Source organism: Dendrobates tinctorius, unplaced genomic scaffold (assembly GCF_039654945.1).
Source record: "Dendrobates tinctorius isolate UK_male_01 unplaced genomic scaffold, ASM3965494v1 ptg000181l, whole genome shotgun sequence".
In the NCBI taxonomy this organism is placed as follows: Eukaryota; Metazoa; Chordata; class Amphibia; order Anura; family Dendrobatidae; genus Dendrobates; species Dendrobates tinctorius.
In genome coordinates, this window is record NW_027361848.1 from 3,436,260 (window position 1) to 3,454,172 (window position 17,913).

The window sequence follows — 17,913 nt, forward strand, 5'->3', positions numbered from 1 at the left end:
AATGGTTAACTGTATGCAAACCATGTGTCATTTCATGTCGGGTTGGGGAATGATTTTACAAAAGCCGGCAAATGTTTCAGCGGTTATTCAGCTATGAAGAACTGTATGAATTATAAATAGAATATATATATATATATATATATATATATATATTCTATGTGTCTATATCTATTCTTTATTTAACCTGTCAGTGTGATTTTACTGAAATGATACTTCTTGGATATCGGTCAGACGCCTCTCTCACAGCCAAACCAGATCTCCCACTTTGCACTGATGAGGGGCAGTACCCCCAAAAACACAGTGTCTGCAAATGGAGATTCTGGCTTGGCTTTTATCCTAAGTCATGTAACTAGGCTCGTTAAAGGGTCAACATTGACTTTTAGGATTGCTACCTCCAATAGGTGGCACTAGAGTTCTAGTCCTCTTCCTCTCTGAAGAGACAATTTGCATAATTAGCATATTTCCCAGAGGAGCATTGCGGCTTTAAGTCTCCTCACCGCGACATGCTTAGCATGTCATTCTCCGCAAGGAGAAATGATACTTCTTGGATATCGGTCAGACGCCTCTCTCACAGCCAAACCAGATCTCCCACTTTGCACTGATGAGGGGCAGTACCCCGAAACACACTGTCTGCAAATGGAGATTCTGGCTTGGCTTTTATCCTAAGTCATGTAACTAGGCTCGTTAAAGGGTCAACATTGACTTTTAGGATTGCTACCTCCAATAGGTGGCACTAGAGTTCTAGTCCTCTTCCTCTCTGAAGAGACAATTTGCATAATTGTGATTTTACTGTATTGCTAAATGAATTGCCGGCTTTTTGTAAAGGACACCGGTTGCGATTTTATCGCAAGTCACACATCTGGTCCGTTTGTAATCCGATTTTTTATCGCACCCATAGACTTGCATTGGGGAATCCGATCCGAAAATCGGTCCGAGGAAACGTTCCGATAAAAAATCGGATGATGGGAGCTGCCCCATAGAATAACATTGGGATGAATGCAATGCGATTTTTTTATCGCATTGCATTCGTCCGATTTTTTCGCTAGTGTGACTCCAGCCTAACAACAGCGGCCACATTCTCAGACACACATGCACATATGAAGCCACATAAAATGAAACACAATTATATGGTCATAACCAAAAATTGCTTGGCGGTGACCAAAGTCACAGCACAAAATGAACATAAAGTGGCAAATGCAGACAATAAGGCTGCCCCCAACATAAAAAAAAAAAAAAAAAATTAATATGAATATAAAATCATGACAAAGTGCATTTGGCACCCATACTCACTAGTATGCATAATCATCACCACTCATGAAGTGCTTAATGGATAATATGTGAAAGGGCAGAGTTTGTGCGCGCGCCCTGGTACCAGAAGCAAGCAAGGGAATAGATATGAACAATGCAAGAACCCTTTTATTTTTTCATTTTTCATGATGTGAGCAAATACCAAAAGAAATATAGTAAGATAAATAAATCCAAAAGAAAAAATGATAATAAATACACCCACAATCTCAAAAGGGGGGCAACAAGTCCTACTAAGATATCCCTGTAATGCATAGGTAACCAACCATTCCTAATACCCCTACCTGTTATACCTGTTATATTACAAGCAAAGATATATCAAGATGCATAAAAAATAAAAACATCAGACGATGGGTGAATAACCTGGAAGGGAACAGCCGGTGAAAGATTAGTATTCAAGAAAATGGTTAAACTAATGAATCGGATAATTTAACCATATATATATCTGTCCAGGGTTGAAAGTCCATAAAATGCTAGGATTAATCTGGCCAAAACCAACTATTCCATATTTGATGTCCATAGGATGTTGAAATTCATAAGGATCCAAACCAATTCCAAATCATGTGGTGGGGAAATATAGGCATATCAGAGAACCAAATGATGTTCTATCTGACGATTGAAGATGTCCTTGACACGGGCTTGAGAGGTAGCTGGTCCCATTCGACAGATATGTCAGGCAAACAGAAGGCCACTCCGCAATAGATGTCATAGGTACATCAAATGCGGTCTGTACCACCTACAGAAGGAAAAAAGGGGGGCACAGTATGAATGGAGGAGAAACACCACATGAAGTGCAAAAAAACAAGATATTCATCCTAGGAAGCCAGTAAAGAGTAACTTCATTAAGCCCCGCTCGTGCAACCGAATTCATTGTGTAAATCCACCGAGATTCCATACGTAGTAACAATTTGTGGGAACTACCCCCCTAGTGCCTAGAAAGACTTTCTGTAGCCCAATGATCCTTAAATTCTTGGGAGATCCTCCATGAGTCTCCAAAAAATGGGCAGCTATTGGTGTCAATGTTTTACCTTTCTCTAGGTCAGCTGCCGCCAGGTGTATAGTGGACAAATGTTTCTGAGCCCTCTTACGAAGCTCTTGTGAAGCTTGTCCAACATATACTTTGTTACAGGGGCAAACGATGGCATAAATCACCCCCTTTGTTTTGCAATTCACATATGTCCTTAATGGATGTTTCTTAGAGGTTATCGGGGCCACGAAAATATCCCTTGTGGGAGACATGAAGGAACAAATATTGCAGTTCCCACAGGGGAACAAACTCTTAAGTCTAATACCCCTATCAAGCCTAATAGTGGGCCTAACGAAGTGACTCTGAGTCAGTATGTCACGTAAATTCGGGGCCCTTCTTGATGTAAGAAGCGGCCTTTCCGAAGTCACAGCAGCAGTCTGAGAATCAGTCCTCAAAATAGGCCAATGTTTGGATAAGATAGATCTTACCTGATGCCAGCTGCTGTTAAAATCAGTGACAAATCTGATCTGTGGATTCTGATTACGCCTCTTTGTGGAGAAAAGTGATACCTGGTCCTGTCCCTTTGCCTGTTGAAATGCTTTAGATATAATTCTTTGAGGATAACCCCTCTGCCAAAATCTGTCGGTAAGTTGACGAGCCTGGAACAGAAAGTCTTGGTCACGAGTGCAGTTACGTCTTATGCGTAAGAATTGACCAACGGGTTCACCCACCTTAGTATGTGTTTTGGTGAAAACTATTGAACTCCAATAAGGAGTTAGTTGCTGTTGATTTACGAAAAAGGTTGGTAACCAAATGTTGGCCATCGACTTCAATTGTCAAATCTAGAAATGTAACAGGTGTTTGAAATGGAATGTGTCAAGAAGATATTATAAGAGTTGACATTGAGACTGCTCAAGAATTGTTTGCAGTCTTCCTCTGTACCTCTCCAGATAAAGAAAAGGTCGTCGATGTAGCGATGCCAATGACAGACCTGGGATTGAAAAATCTCCAATGGGTAAACGGTGTTCTCCTCCCACCAGCCTAAAAAGATATTAGCATAGGCCGGCGCACATTTGGCCCCCATTGCCACTCCCGATGTTTGTAAACAAAATGTCCTATCAAAGAGAAAAAAATTGTGATGGAGGACAAATCTGAGGAGTTCAGGACGACATGCATTATGCAGATAGTCCATTGGACCGACCTTGTTCAAGAAGAATGTAACAGCCTCGATACCATTGTCATGACTAATGTTGGAGTAGAGTGATTCCACGTCACATGTTACCATACAGAATTCCATAGGTAAAGAAATATGATGGCAAATGTCAATAAAATGGGCAGAGTCCCTGACTAATGAGGGCAAGGAAAGCACAAAAGGCTGTAGAAGAAAATCAAAGTATTCGCCAGCTTTTTCGCATAGACTCCCTATGCTGGAGATGATCGGCCAACCTGGGGGCTTTTTGTCATCTTTGTGTACTTTTGGCAACATATAAAATGTTGCCGTAACCAGGTTGTCCACCCACAAGTACCGCTTCTCACTGTCAGTGATGATACCATAGCTGTGGGCTTTGCAAAGCAGTCCCTGAAATTTAGAGAGGAATACATGTGTGGGATCAGAAGGCAGCTTTTGATAAAAATAAGAGTTCAGTTGTCTACTAGCCTCCTCCAAGTACATTTGTATGGGCCATAAGACGACATTTCCCCCCTTGTCAGCTTCCTTAATAATTATCTCCTTGTTGTTCTTAAGATCTATCAAAGTACGTTTCTCTAGTGGTGTCAAATTAGGCATGATACCCACCTGAGGGGACATTGAAGAAATGTCACGTTTGACCAACTCAAAGAAAATTTTGATGGCGGGAACCAAAGAGAAAGAGGGAGCCCTGGAAGACTTATTCTTATACGGAAATTTTCTCCTATTAGTCACAGACTCATTTTCCTCGAGAAATTCCAGTAAATCTTGAAAGGCCTGATGTTCATCCGAAGGAATGGACTGTATCAGGTCTGGTTTCTTATACATGACTTGAAAGGTAAGGTTCCTGCAAAAAAGATATAAATCTTTGAATAAAGAAAATTTGTCAATTTTATAAGTTGGAACGAAGGTCAGACCCCTTTGTAATACAGATAATTCTGCAGGTGATAAAGTATACTCATATAGATTAATCACCTGTGAATCATTAGAAGACATCCTAGAGTCAGACTCTAAAGGAGCCAATACTGTCTCTGAATTTATTTGCGTCTGGTCTGGTACGTATGCCGATAAGGAGAGGCCCGACTCCTGTGACGGCTCGGCTTTCTTTTGGCGATTCTTAGTTCCCCTACCGCGTCTGGTCCGCGGTCTATTTCGCTTCCGGTTGAGGATAAAAAAAATCACTGGAACTAGCCTCCCTAAGGGAAGGTTCGGTTCCAGGAGGTGGGGAATTATTCCTACTTGGTCTATGTACACGAGCATTTCCCTTATGTTTTCACCTATAGACCGTCTGTTGCTCATAATCAGTTTTGTCCCTTTGAAATTTACTGCGATTCCTTGACGTCACCTCAGCCTCATATTTATCAAGAGATTCTTTCAATTTGGTCTTGAATGTATTGATCTGGGTGGCCTCAAATTTGCAAAACTTAGTTTCTAAATCTTTTATCTGTGTTTTGGTGGAAGCAAAGAGGGACCTGTCATGGTCTAAAAGCATATTAATCAGCATAAAAGAGCAACGTGCCAGACCCTGCTCCCAGGTCTGCTGAAGAGCAGCAGAGGGTTCCCAAGCTGGAAAAATAGAAATACGCAAGCGCCGGGGCACAAAGCCTGCCTTTAGATACTCTTCCAGACTTCTAATGTTCCACCAAAGCCTATCTCCCATTTTATGAGCTTTAGTAAGCTCTTTACAGAGTGTAGAAAAACCAGAGTCAGATACAGAAGTGTCCATCGTTTGAAATGGATTGTTTTTTTGAGCCATCCAGGCAGCCTCTCTGGCATCCCAATCCATGACTGACCACCAGTACAACCAATCAAGAAATATAACAGATATAAAAAGTATGTATAGACAACGTTATAATAAACGTGTGCTACCCCGAGAAAATACCCCTGGAACACAGAGAAAGACAAGTACATCTCAATCTCCAGTGGAGTACAATACCTAGCCTGTGAGCAGAGATGCAAAAAAAAGGGAGAAAAAGACTAGGCTAATGATGGTATGCACATCCCAATAGACAATAAAAAACCTTTATTTCATATTGGATACAATAAGCTAAAAACATTTAAAATACAAACAAAGAACCAATGACCCAGACACCCCCAAAAAACAGGTAGTATGAACCTGAGATGTGGCCCATATTGGACTATTCATAGCCACCATAAGCAGGCACATAGCATGCAATTCTATATAACAAGACAGCCATGGTTTTTTTTTGCTTCTCCTGCTCACAGGCTAGGTATTGCACTCCACTGGAGATTGAGATATAACAGTAGTGCACCCCTCCTTTTGCATTTCATGTGTGTATATGTATGTCTGTACCTGTGTGTGTATGTATGTCTGTACGTGTGTGTATGTATGTCTGTCTGTATCTGTGTCTGTACCTGTGTGTATGTCTGTACCTGTGACTGTGTGTGTCTGTCTGTACCTGTGTATGTCTGTACGTGTGTGTGTCTGTATCTGTGACTGTGTGCATGTTTGTCTGTCTGTACCTGTGGCTGTAGCAGTGTGTGTATGTATGTCTGTCTGTACCTGTGTGTGTATGTCTGTATTTTTGTGTGTGTATGTTTGCCTGTCTGTACCCGTGTGTATGTATGTCTGTATGTACCTGTGTGTGTATGTGTATATGTATGTCTGTACCTGTGTGTGTATGTATGTTTGTCTGTACCTGTGTCTGTCTGTACCTGTGTGTATGTATGTCTGTCTGTACCTGTGTGTGTGTATATATGTCTGTCCGTACCTGTGTCTGTAGCAGTGTCTGTGTGTATGTCTGTCCGTACCTGTGTGTGTGTATATGTATGTCTGTCTGTACCTGTGTATGTATGTCTGTCTGTACCTTTGTGTGTGTGTCTGTACCTACGTATGTATGTCTGTACATGTGTGTGTCTGTATCTGTGACTGTGTGTGTATGTTTGTCTGTCTGTACCTGTTGTGAATTCACTTTCTGGCCTACCTCTGGTTACTGCTGAAGGTGGTGGAGCTGGTCAGGTTGACGGAGGGGTTGCGAGTTCTCTTTCTGGGCTCCCTCTGGTGGTTACTGGAGGTAATGGAGCTGATCTGATTAACAGAGGCTTGCCACCTGATAATGAGGACGATGATTGGAGACCTGTGGTTTCAGACTGGATTTAAGACAGCCGACTCCCTCTATCCCTGCTGGTGATTTTTTCCTGCCTCCTGAGGTCTTAGTTTCCAGCTCAGTCCCTGCATGCTCAGCTAAGTGTTCTTTTGCTATTCTGTTCACATTTGATCTGGTTTTGTCTATTTCAGTTTTGTGTGGTCAGCCAGCTCCGGCTGGGGCTGTGCTGAATCGCCATCCATATGTTACTGCTTGTGACAGTTTTTTTTTGTCCCTTATTAGATTGGCCTCTTTTTGCTCTGCTTTCAGAATGTACCAGAGTGCTGATATTGTGGGCGAAGTCGTGCAACGTCAGTATTTTTGCATCAGACTTGTTGGACCTTTTTGCAGGGTTTTTTGCATGATTCCAGACAGTGTCTTTCCTTTCCTGTCCTGTCTAGTCAGTGTGGGCCCCATCGTTTGCTCAGTCTATTTTCCTACCTGCGTGTGTGTTTTCATCTTGTCTCACCGACAATATATGATTGGGGGCTATCTATTCCTTTGGGGTCTGCTCTGGGGCAGTTTAGATTTCCCCTTTCTTGCTTTAGGCTTAGTTAGCTCTCCGACTGTGCCAAGGCGTCTAGGATCATCGTAGGCACGCTCCACGGCTACTGCTAGTTGTGTGGATAGGATCAGGGGTCTGCAATCTTCTTAGTTACCAACCTCTCTAGTTTTCTGTGGCTTAGCTTGGGCTTGCTCTCCTCCTCGGTGACCCAATCATAACATGTACCTGTGTGTATGCATGTCTGTCTGTACCTGTGACTGTGTGTGTATGTCTGTCTGCACCTGTGTATGTATGTCTGTACCTGTGTGTGTGTGTATGTATGTCTATCTGTACCTGTCTGGTTGTATATGTATGTCTGTACCTGTGTGTGTATGTATGTCTGTCTGTACGTATGTGTGTGTGTATGTCTGTCTGTACCTGTGTATGTATGACTGTCTGTACCTGTGTGTGTATGTCTGTCTGTACCTGTGTGTGTTTGTCTGAACCTGTGTCTGTCTGTACCTGTATGTATGTCTGTCTGTACCTGTGTGTGTCTGTACCTGTGTCTGTAGCAGTGTGTGTGTATGTATGTCTGTCTGTACCTGTGTGTGTGTATGTATGTCTGTATCTGTGACTGTGTGTGTATGTTTGTCTGTCTGTACCTGTGTGTATGTATGTCTGTCTGTACCTGTGTGTGTATGTATGTCTGTGTGTACCTGTGTCTGTCTGTACCTGTATGTATGTCTGTCTGTACCTGTGTGTGTCTGTACCTGTGTCTGTAGCAGTGTGTGTGTATGTATGTCTGTCTGTACCTGTGTGTGTATGTATGTCTGTATCTGTGACTGTGTGTGTATGTTTGTCAGGAATGTATGTCTATCTGTACCTGCGTGTGTGTGTGTGTGTGTGTGTGTATGTATGGCTGTGTGTATGTCTGTGTGTACCTGTGTCTGTCTGTACCTGTGTGCATGTCTGTCTGTCTGTACGTGTGTGTGAATGTATGTCTGTACTTGTGTCTGTAGCAGTTTGTGTGTGTATGTATGTCTGTATCTGTGACTGTGTGTTTGTACCTGTGTGTATGTATGTCTGTCTGTACCTGTGTGTGTATGTATGTCTGCACCTGTGTGTGTGTATGTATGTCTGTCTGTACCTATGTCTATCTGTACCTGTGTGTATGTCTGTCTGTACCTGTGTGTGTGTATGTATGTCTGTACCTGTGTCAGTAGCAGTGTGTGTGTATGTATGTCTGTATCTGTGACTGTGTGTGTATGTTTGTCTGTCTGTACCTGTGTCTGTATGTACATGTTTGTGTGTATGTATGTCTGTCTGTACCTGTGTGTGTGTATGTCTGTCTGTACTTTGTGTGTGTGTGAGTGACTGTGTGTATCTGTGTGTACTGGCGCAGACTTTGCAGACCCCCCGTCTGTACATGCGACTCTACTACTTACAAAATAACACAACATTTTGGTTTGTGTCACTGTTGTCTTGCAGCCATTGTTTTTATTTCATTTACAGAATTGTGTGAAAGATTATGGATTTTTATAGGTAATTTTGGGATATATACACAACTATTTGGTCATTTCCTATTTTATTTTTTGAGAAGTGAGGTGAAAAATACTTCTGATGGTGCCGGTGGTTACAGGGCAGCTCCTGCATCTAGGATACTGCTCAGCCAGCAGTCTGAGGAGCCCCTCAGGGGATGGCGGTTTGTTGCCCCGCATGGGTGGGACTTGGCCAACACTTTGAATCTGTCGTTAAACTGACAACCAATTGGGAGCACATACATGAATGTAGGTGAGGAAGCAAGCTTCGGCAGCAGCCACAGAGGACCGACCACTTGTCAACTTCCTTCCCCGTTGTTATGATGCTGCTAATACCACTACAACAAAGGACACAAAGGTTGCAAGAAGGTAAGTGCTCCTTGGGGCCAAAGATGCTGGGGACTTTTAATGTAGAGGGAGGGGTAAAAGTGTGATGGAGCCAGCCTCAGAGGGTTACAGAGTGAAGGAAATGTATGAAAAGGGGCTCTGTAAGTGGCTGGATTATGGAAATAGAGTGTCAACAGGGAGGAAAGTATGAAGAGGGGGCAGTGTGGAGACAGTGTGAAGTGATGAACATAATTCATAAGACAGGACAATGCAGTAGTTATAGTTTATAAGGGGTGGTAGTATGGTGGTTATGGTTCATAAAAGCAAACCGTGTGGTTGTTACGAGGCTGAAGTTGGTTATTCGTCCAGTTTCTTTTTCGGCAATTTTTACTTTTTCTGTTTTTTATAGGTTTAACAACAAAAAATAAGCATCACAGTAATAACATACAATGCAGCGAGGTGCCTGATGTGAATACACTTAAAAACCGCTACAAAAACTATAAATGCACTGTGATGCACATAAATGGGCATCACAGTGGGCACCAAAGGGCATTAATGAAAGGGTTAAATGACTTTGGGCCACTGATATCACCCTAAGAATACACAGATACTTATTCAAATCTGTGAAAACGGGCTGTTTGCCCAGTTTGATGCAAGTTCTGATGCCCAGAACCCATTTTGGCCATGCTGGAAAGACCTGGATTTGATGTGGGGCTCATTGTTCTATACGTTTGCAGAGTGAGATCAGTGGCCCAGTCATTTAACCCCTTAAAAACATCAGTTACTTATTCAAATCTGCAAACATTGGCTGTTTGCCCACTTTGATGCTCTTACTGATCCCCTGAACCCATTTGGGCCAGGCTGGAGGGACCTGGGTATGATGTGGGGGATCAATATATGTGTATACTTAGTGAGAGCTCAGTGGCCTAAAGTCATTTAACCCCTAAAAAACACCAGTTACTTATTCAAATCTGTGAAAATCGGCTATTTGCCCACTTTGATGCCAGTTCTGATGCCCAGAACCCATTTGGGCCAGGCTGAAGGGACCTGGGCTAGATCCAGGGCATCACTATTTGTGTACTCTTAGTGTGAGATCAGTGGCCCAAAGTCATTTAACCTCTTTAAAAACATCAGTAAGGGTACGTGCACATGCTGCGGAATCTGCTGCAGATTTTGCAAAATCTGCAGATAAATCCGCAGGTCAAAAGACTGGCGGTTTATCTGTGGATTATCCTGGGGTTTGGCCCTGCGGTTTCACGATCTCCACAATGGAGGAGATAGAAAACCGCTGCGGAATCCGTAGAAAGAATTGACATGCCAATTCTTTCTGCGGTTTAGAAACCGCAGATAATCCGTGCGGAAAAATTCCACAGCGTCTGCACAGCAGTTTCCATTTCCCATAGGGAATAATGGTACTGTACACCGCTGCGGATCCGCAGCGGCCAAATCCGCTGCGGATCCACAGCAGAATGTGCAGCATGTGCACACACCCTAAGGCCTCTTTCACACTTCCGTTTTTTACAATCAGTCACAATCCGCCAGGTTTTGAAAAAAAACGGATCCTCAAATTTTTTTTGAGGATCCGTTTTTTTCCCATTGACTTGCATTAATGGCGGATTGTGACGGATTGCTGTCCGTTGCATCCGTTTTTTGTGAGGATCCGCCAAAAGTTGCTGTCCGTCACCATCCTCAAAAATTTCAAAACGGAGCTTGTAACGTTTTTTCCTCTGGCGGATCCTGCAAACATTGATTTAACCCGAATTTCTTTCTGGGTGCTGGACAAAAAAAAAAAAATCTCTCTCTCTCTCTCTCTCTCTCTCTCTCTCTCTCTCTCTCCCAGCGATTCCTTTAAATTTCTTCATTTTCAGGATCCGTCTGAAAACGGATCCTGTGCCATCCGTTCACATCAGTTGAGAACGGATCCGCTTGTCCGCCTTTTTGGCGGATTATAACTGATGCAAAAAACTGAAGTGTGAAAGAGGCCTTAGGCTGGTTTCACATTAGTGTATCTGTGCGCAGCGTATGCGTATGATCCGCATGCGTACATATTTTTACACATGCGTTGTCTTGTGGTGTGCGGTGAACGCAGCATGTTGCATTTTTTGAGGTGTCAATTATGTGCAGCCATGCGCATGCGGATGATTGCGTACTGAGTGCGTCAAATCAATGCAATGGGAATGCATTGGTGCGCAAGGACATGCGTACTCATACATTTGATACGCATGTGTACTTCAGACTGAACATGTCCAGGACTTGGTTTCAGCCACTCCTAAAACAAAGGAGTATAGAAAGGGGTGAGGACACAGCAAGTTCATTACTCTTAAGACTCTGGATGCAAGCACAAGACTTTGGATGTAAGTAAAGAAGCTTTGAAAATGTCTGTCTGTCTTTGCAGTCTGTACTCTGTACTAATTTTGTTTCCGTTCCTTGTAGACTGTTTGTAGACTGCCTTCCTGGTGCTCCGCTGCCGTCCTGGTGCTGTTCTGCTGTTCCTGTTCTGTGCTGCCTGACTGCTGTGCTGTTGGACTAGACTACTGCCTGTAATGTAAGTATTGGTGTCTTTTTTTTTTTGTGCTTCATTGTGTTTGGCTCTTAACAATTTTAATTTTCTTCTCTGTTCTTTTCTGTTGTGTTTCACTTGACTGCTGCCTGCTATTCCAACATGTCCTCCAGTGAAGCTTCCGAGAGTGGACATGACACCGATTATGTAATCACATTTGCTATACTGATTGGTATGTATTGACTGGCAATACCATACATGTGGTAAATCATGTATTTTCTTTACAGGTACCTTCCAGTGCGGGAAGAGCAGGAGCAGTCGAGTGGAAATGAATATTCCCAGAGTCGTCGGCCTCAAGTTTCTGAGGAAAGACGGGGTGTAAGTAATCTTTTCATTATCAGAGTTGCTATTGAATTTGTTTTCAGATTTACTTACAATTATTTTTTTACTTCATCTATAGGTTCCACAACGTGAGGAAGGCAAACCAGACATTGACAACAACCAACTAATTCAATCTGTGCAAGAGCGAGCAGCATTGTGGAACCCCTGTGATCGTAATCATTTTTGCTCAGCATGGATTCGACGACTCTGGGCAGAAGTGGCCAGATCGCTGCTGGCTGATTGGGACCGTGCCACGCCACATGCCAGAAGGGAATTTCGTAAGTATTGCAGTGTGGTCTGATGCGGCAGTGAACCTGTAAATGTAGGTGCATTGTTTTTCAATTCATTTTTTCCCCCTTCCCAGTGAAAAGAATAAAAGTCCGTTGGCGTTCGATAAAGGATCGCTTCAATAAGGACATGAGAGAGGAGAGTCGGCTTCGAAGTGGTGCTACTCCAACAATTCGAAAATATAAGTACCATCGTCCGCTTTTGTTTCTGAGGCCTGCGGTTGCTCAGCGAACGTGAGTATCTTTTGTGTTGTCTTACTGTTATTTAAACTTTTTATTTTTTTTTTACTAATGTTTTTCATTTCTTTTCCACACAGAACCTGGAGCAGCACCACACAATCTGGATCACCCTCTGTTGGAGCTGCACCTCACCGACCAGCAAACGAACAGGCCCAATCCCAATCAACCACCAGCGATGGAGCAACCAGGCAGGCTTCACAGGCTGGGGAAAGGGCAGCCGGTCCTTATGGTTTTCCCCTCTCCCAGCCCTCTGCCACTGGTTTTGTTGGGTCTTCTCGTCAGCGGCAGAGGGCCTGGGAGAGGCCAGTCATGCCCGAGTTTAATCACTTAGGCTCGAGCTTCCAGGATGGGATGAAGGCGGTTTTGGAAAGACTGGATAATGTGTTCACTCAGGTGAACACACTTTTCCAGGAAGTCCACAGATGCCTTGACCGCCTGGAAGCTGACCTTCAGAGACTGGCGCAACATTTTTTTTTCTTCAATCGAGCGGAGCATATCAGAAAACCTACTGCATGATCTCCAGCTGAACATGATGCAAGCCTGCCAGACTGCTTACAGCCAGGCATTGCAGCAGTCCCGATATCAGCAGCAGGCACAAAGTTTGTTTCCTACAGGTCAACAACGGCCAGTACAGCAGCAGTGGCAGAATCCTCCAGCACCTTTCCAAACATCTCAAGGACTTGGATACCCGTATGCTCAACAACCGGTGAAAGCGCAAGTGACCTATCCACCACCGCTGGACATTAGGACTGTTCCTACGGTACCCAGCTCCACCATGCAGCCGAGTCCAGCAGCCAAGCAGCCTTCAACGTCCACCATGCAGCCGAGTGCAGCAGCCTTCAACTTACACCATGCAGCCGAGTGCAGCAGCCATGCAGCCTTCAACTTACACCATGCAGTCGAGTGCAGCACCCCAGGAACAGGAAAAAACAAAACGCTGAGGAACCAGCAAAACGGACAGGAAAAGAAAAGTTGGAAAGAAACACTGCCCACCACCTCCACCCTCACCTCCCCAATATGTCTCCATTTCCAAGTCTCTCCCCACGTTCCCTTGGTTCTCTCCCTTCCAATGTGTCAGTCCCTTCCAATTTGTATTCCACTACTAATGTGTCCTCTTCCCTCAACGTTACATCTGCTGCCAATATTTCTGGTTTCCACCTAATAAATTAAAAAAAAGGGGGGGTTTCCTCTCCCTAGTACTGTCGGATGGCTCTTCATGAGAATAAGGTCTCTGCTATATTGGGTATTAATGCTTTGAGGCTTTGGTGGGTCCTCAAAGTTGGGTAAAAATTAGTATTGGGGATTCGTTAAATGCATGAATCCCCTTCATTTGAGGTGGTGGTGGTCTTGTGAGTTTTGGGTGATACCTGGCGATGGAACGTCTGGTTCACATTAACTGGACATTTGGGTGATACTCGGCGATGGAACGTTGAATTCACGTTAACTCGAGATTTGGGTGATACCTGGCGATTGAACGTCAGGATCACAGTAACATAAATTGGCGGGTGATACCTGGCTATGGAACGTCGGGTTCACATTAGTATGGGATTGGGTGATCCCCGGCGATGGAACGTCGGGATCACATGGTCTAGAGCGCAACCCCTTCCCTCGGTGCATGGTGCTTCTGAGTCAGAGGAAAAGGCGGCTAGGAGTAAGGCTGGGGGAAAGGGGCAATGCCATTTTGAAAAAACCACCAGACCGGCATAACTTCGAGGACCTCACCAAATGTCTTTGATTACCAAGGAATATCAATAAATAGGCTGCTGTGGCCATTATTACCCAAAAGAAAATGGTTGTCGCTTGTCTTTAATTTACGTAAAAGAGGGGGCAGGGGACCTTGGGGGGAGTTTGGGGGATTGGGTTAGGAGAAATCGACCTCTCTAGAGTCATGGTAATCCTGCAATGTGGTAGTAACAAGCTACTCAAGTTCAAAGTGTTGTCACTCTTTCACCATCATGTAATTGTGCAGAACAACACACGCTTTCACAACCTCATCAATTGTCTCAATTTTTAGATTGACGGCTGTTCCCAAAATGTGCCATTTAGATACCAGTAATCCAAAGGCATACTCTACAGTTCTCCGTGCCCTTGTCAGGCGGTAGTTGTGTATCCTTTTGGTGTGATTCAATTCCTGACTTGAATACGGTTTTATGAGGTTGGCACACATTTGGAACGCCTCATCCCCAACCACAGCAAACAGCATTGGCGGTCCTTCAGTGTTCTGAAGAGGTCGTGGCTGTGGGAAATTGAAATTATTACCATATAAATGTTGGCCCATGTCAGAGTTTTTGAAATTCTGAGCCATTTCCTCGTCCAAATGAGCCAACGTCCACGGCGACAAATCGACAGCATCTGCAAACGCCATGAGAACAATGGAAAAGTATTTTTGTAATTGAAATACTCGGATCCACTTCCAGCAGTTTTCATAATCAAACAGTTTGGAAGATTACAAATGTCCTGGAATTTTGCAGCATTTTCCAGCCAGAGTTCAGTTGTGTGTTAGGGGAGGAATTCTTCACGCAGAACATCACATAAAGCACGGCAGGTGTCTCCAATAATCCCAGAAAGCATGGACACTTCAATCCGGAATTGAAAATGTAGAGATGATAAGGTCTCTCCGGTAGCCAGGAATCTGCGGAACAAGAAAATGGGGGAAAAAATCAGTATATGGCTTTTAGAACAATCATACTGACAGGTGTTTCTCTTTCAAAATTACGTACCTCATGGTCACCAACAGACATTCCTCAGCAGGAATTGCTCGCCGTAGCTGTGTGTCCTGCCTGGTGATGGATCCTCGGACACGTAACAGCAAGTCATGGAAGCTCTGTTCCGACATTCTCGTGTAGTCAAAAAACTTTTGCTGGTTTTCACGCAGGTCTGTGTACAATAAGTGGTAGGCTCCACAGCTCTCTCAGACTTCTACATTGCGGTGTTGCCAATAGCGATGACGTCTTCTCTGTCTTTCTCTTCTTTCTTCTTCACAAGTCACAGCAAAGGCAAGATTCAAGATTAATAAGGAAGCTCTCCACGCTAAGATCCATCTTGCACCTGGATACAGCAAAGACGAGGATTTCATTAGTGCAGTGTGTCTATATGTAGAAATCCCATGAGACACGCCCATTGTGTGTCTGGTGTCAAGGAAATTCTACTGGAAAAGCAGTGGAAATATCGAACGCATGCAAAAGCGCATGCACATGCCTTTTTGCATCATGCGTAAGATGCGGTTAAAATATGCTGCATTTGCGCATGCAGATGATAAGCTATGCACAGAGACGCTAATGTGAACCTAGCCTAAGGCAGAAATGGTTTGTCCATTGTAGATCATAAAGGGAACATGAGTGGAGACAATATTTTAAAGAAGAGGACAGTGTGGAAGCCTTGTAACTTAAAGGGAATCTGTCACCGGATGTTGCAGGCCTATGTAAATGGCCTGGGTCCGGTCCATTAGGCGGTGTTTGTTCTTCTTTCTCCACCCCATCCGTGGCCCCCGTCCGTGATCTTCTCCAGTATTAGAGTAGTTCTTCACCATAGTTCGCACGTACGCAAAGCAATCTTGTATGTACTGAAGGTGGCTCTAGTGCTGTATTTGTGTATTGATCGTGGATCTGGTGCTATATTCATATAGTAATGTTTTTGGTGCTTTATTCGTCTATTGTTAGTTCTGGTATTGACGGCTGAACTGTACACGACAAGCACTTTATTTTTACCTTTGTTGTTCACCTACTTTCATAAAGATTGTAAGCCTTAGAGCAGAGTCCTAACTCATCCTGGTATATGTTAAAATATTAAGAATAAAGTTACACTGGCGCTAACCACTCAGGAAAGGAAGATAGATAAATCTCAGATGCAGCTGGTGAAATAACAGGCTCTGTGTCAACTCCTGTTGAGGTACTAGACTAAAATTTAAAATTAACAATATCCACCGCGCTATACTGAGAAAATGTGATGATAATTAGTGCGTGCTGGTGGTATCAATAATTACTAGATACTCACTTGAGTTGGTATTGAAAGTGTTCAGGAAACCAATAAAGTGCAGATTATATTCATCAACTGACGGGTAATGCTGGTGGAATAATAATAATATTAATAGTTAGATGATACAGTGTGTATATGTTGCACACTATGAGAGTGCTCAATTTGAGGAGATGGTACTTACTCGTCACCCTAGATGATGTGTGATTCCATTTAGATAGTTATTGTGTTATGGTGGCACTGATGGGACATGTATCCAGATGAGCTTTTTAGGAAAAATTGTTAGTGAGGATGGCAAGATACTTGATTATTAAAGTGCATGGGTATGTGCGGAGCATTAGATTTGTCAGCTGGCACTTTCTTAAGTAGTTGCAGCATGTATGTAGATTAAAGAGGTCACGGTCCAATGGATCAATAAAGGTACTCTGATGGAGCAATGTATATATAGATGTACCAACTGTTATAAGATAATCCTCCTTCGTGTAGCAGGGTGATTGGTAATATACACTTACTTGTGCAGCGTGTTCCTGGAATTAGCAGGCTTGGCAGTGAGGGTGCCGGTATTCAGTCAGTGCATGGAGAGGAAGGTGGGAGGACGCAGCACCTCACACGCTCGGCCGGAAGTGGCGCTGAGGACGCGACGTGATAGGGGGCGGAACTTCTGTGACAGCGCAAAGGAAGTGAGGACGGGTGCGCAAGAGGGCACAAAAGCCGATGCATTTCAAGGGGTATCTCCCATCTTCGTCAGGGCTGTGCTGCTTGCTTGACACTGTCCTTAAATACCGGCTCTCATAGTAGTAATTAGTGCCCTTGATCAGTGGCAATTGCTGAGTCCAACTTAGTCCATAGTGCATTAAGGGCTTCATTGAGTCAATTGCTCCTTGTTAATGATGTTAATCAATTAGGGTACACCTCTGCTAATGCTTCTACATGATGTTAAAGTGCTGCAAGTGACTTTGTTGATAAAGGAAAGTGGATGGCTGCTATTAAGATAAATGGATGGAATCGAACAATAAAATTTGCTGAAAAAATACATCTATCTATTTGTTTTTAATGGGTTAATGTCATATGTGGGGGATAGGTTACAGTTGTGGCCAAAAGTATTGACACCCCTGCAATTTAGTCAGATAATACTCAGTTTCCTCCTGAAAATTATTGCAAACACAAATTCTTTGTTATTATTATTTAATTTGTCTTAAATGAAAAAATACAAAAAGAATTGTCCTAAAGCCAAATTGGATATAATTCCACACCAAACATAAAAAAGAGGGTGGACAAAAGTATTTTCACTGTTCGAAAAATCATGTGATGATTCTCTAATTTGTGTAATTAACATAATCTGTAACTTACCTGTGGCACCTAACAAGTGTTGGCAATAACTAAATCACACTTGCAGCCAGTTGACATGGATTAAAGTTGACTCAACCTCTGTCCTGTGTCCTTGTGTGTACCACATTGAGCATGGAGAAAAGAAAGAAGACCAAAGAACTGTCTGAGGACTTGAGAAACCAAATTGTGAGGAAGCATGAGCAATCTCAAGGCTATAAGTCCATCTTCGATGACCTGAATGTTCCTGTGTCTACCGTGCACAGTGTCATCAAGAAGTTTAAAAAAAGACA

At 43.4% G+C, this 17,913-nt stretch overlaps 1 protein-coding gene across 1 annotated transcript in view; it reads right to left on the minus strand.

The window, feature by feature from the left end:
- Nucleotides 1-1,399: 1,399 nt before the first annotated feature.
- Nucleotides 1,400-17,913, minus strand: part of PGBD5 (piggyBac transposable element derived 5) — a 669,748-nt gene continuing 653,234 nt past the window's right edge. Inside the window, exons 7-9 of the mRNA XM_073551842.1 lie at nt 4,068-4,305; nt 2,761-2,931; nt 1,400-2,041 (exon numbers count right to left, since the gene is read on the minus strand). Coding sequence (XP_073407943.1) covers nt 1,865-2,041; nt 2,761-2,931; nt 4,068-4,305 — 586 coding nt within the window. The 3' untranslated portion in view covers nt 1,400-1,864. The remainder of the gene's footprint in view (nt 2,042-2,760; nt 2,932-4,067; nt 4,306-17,913) is intronic.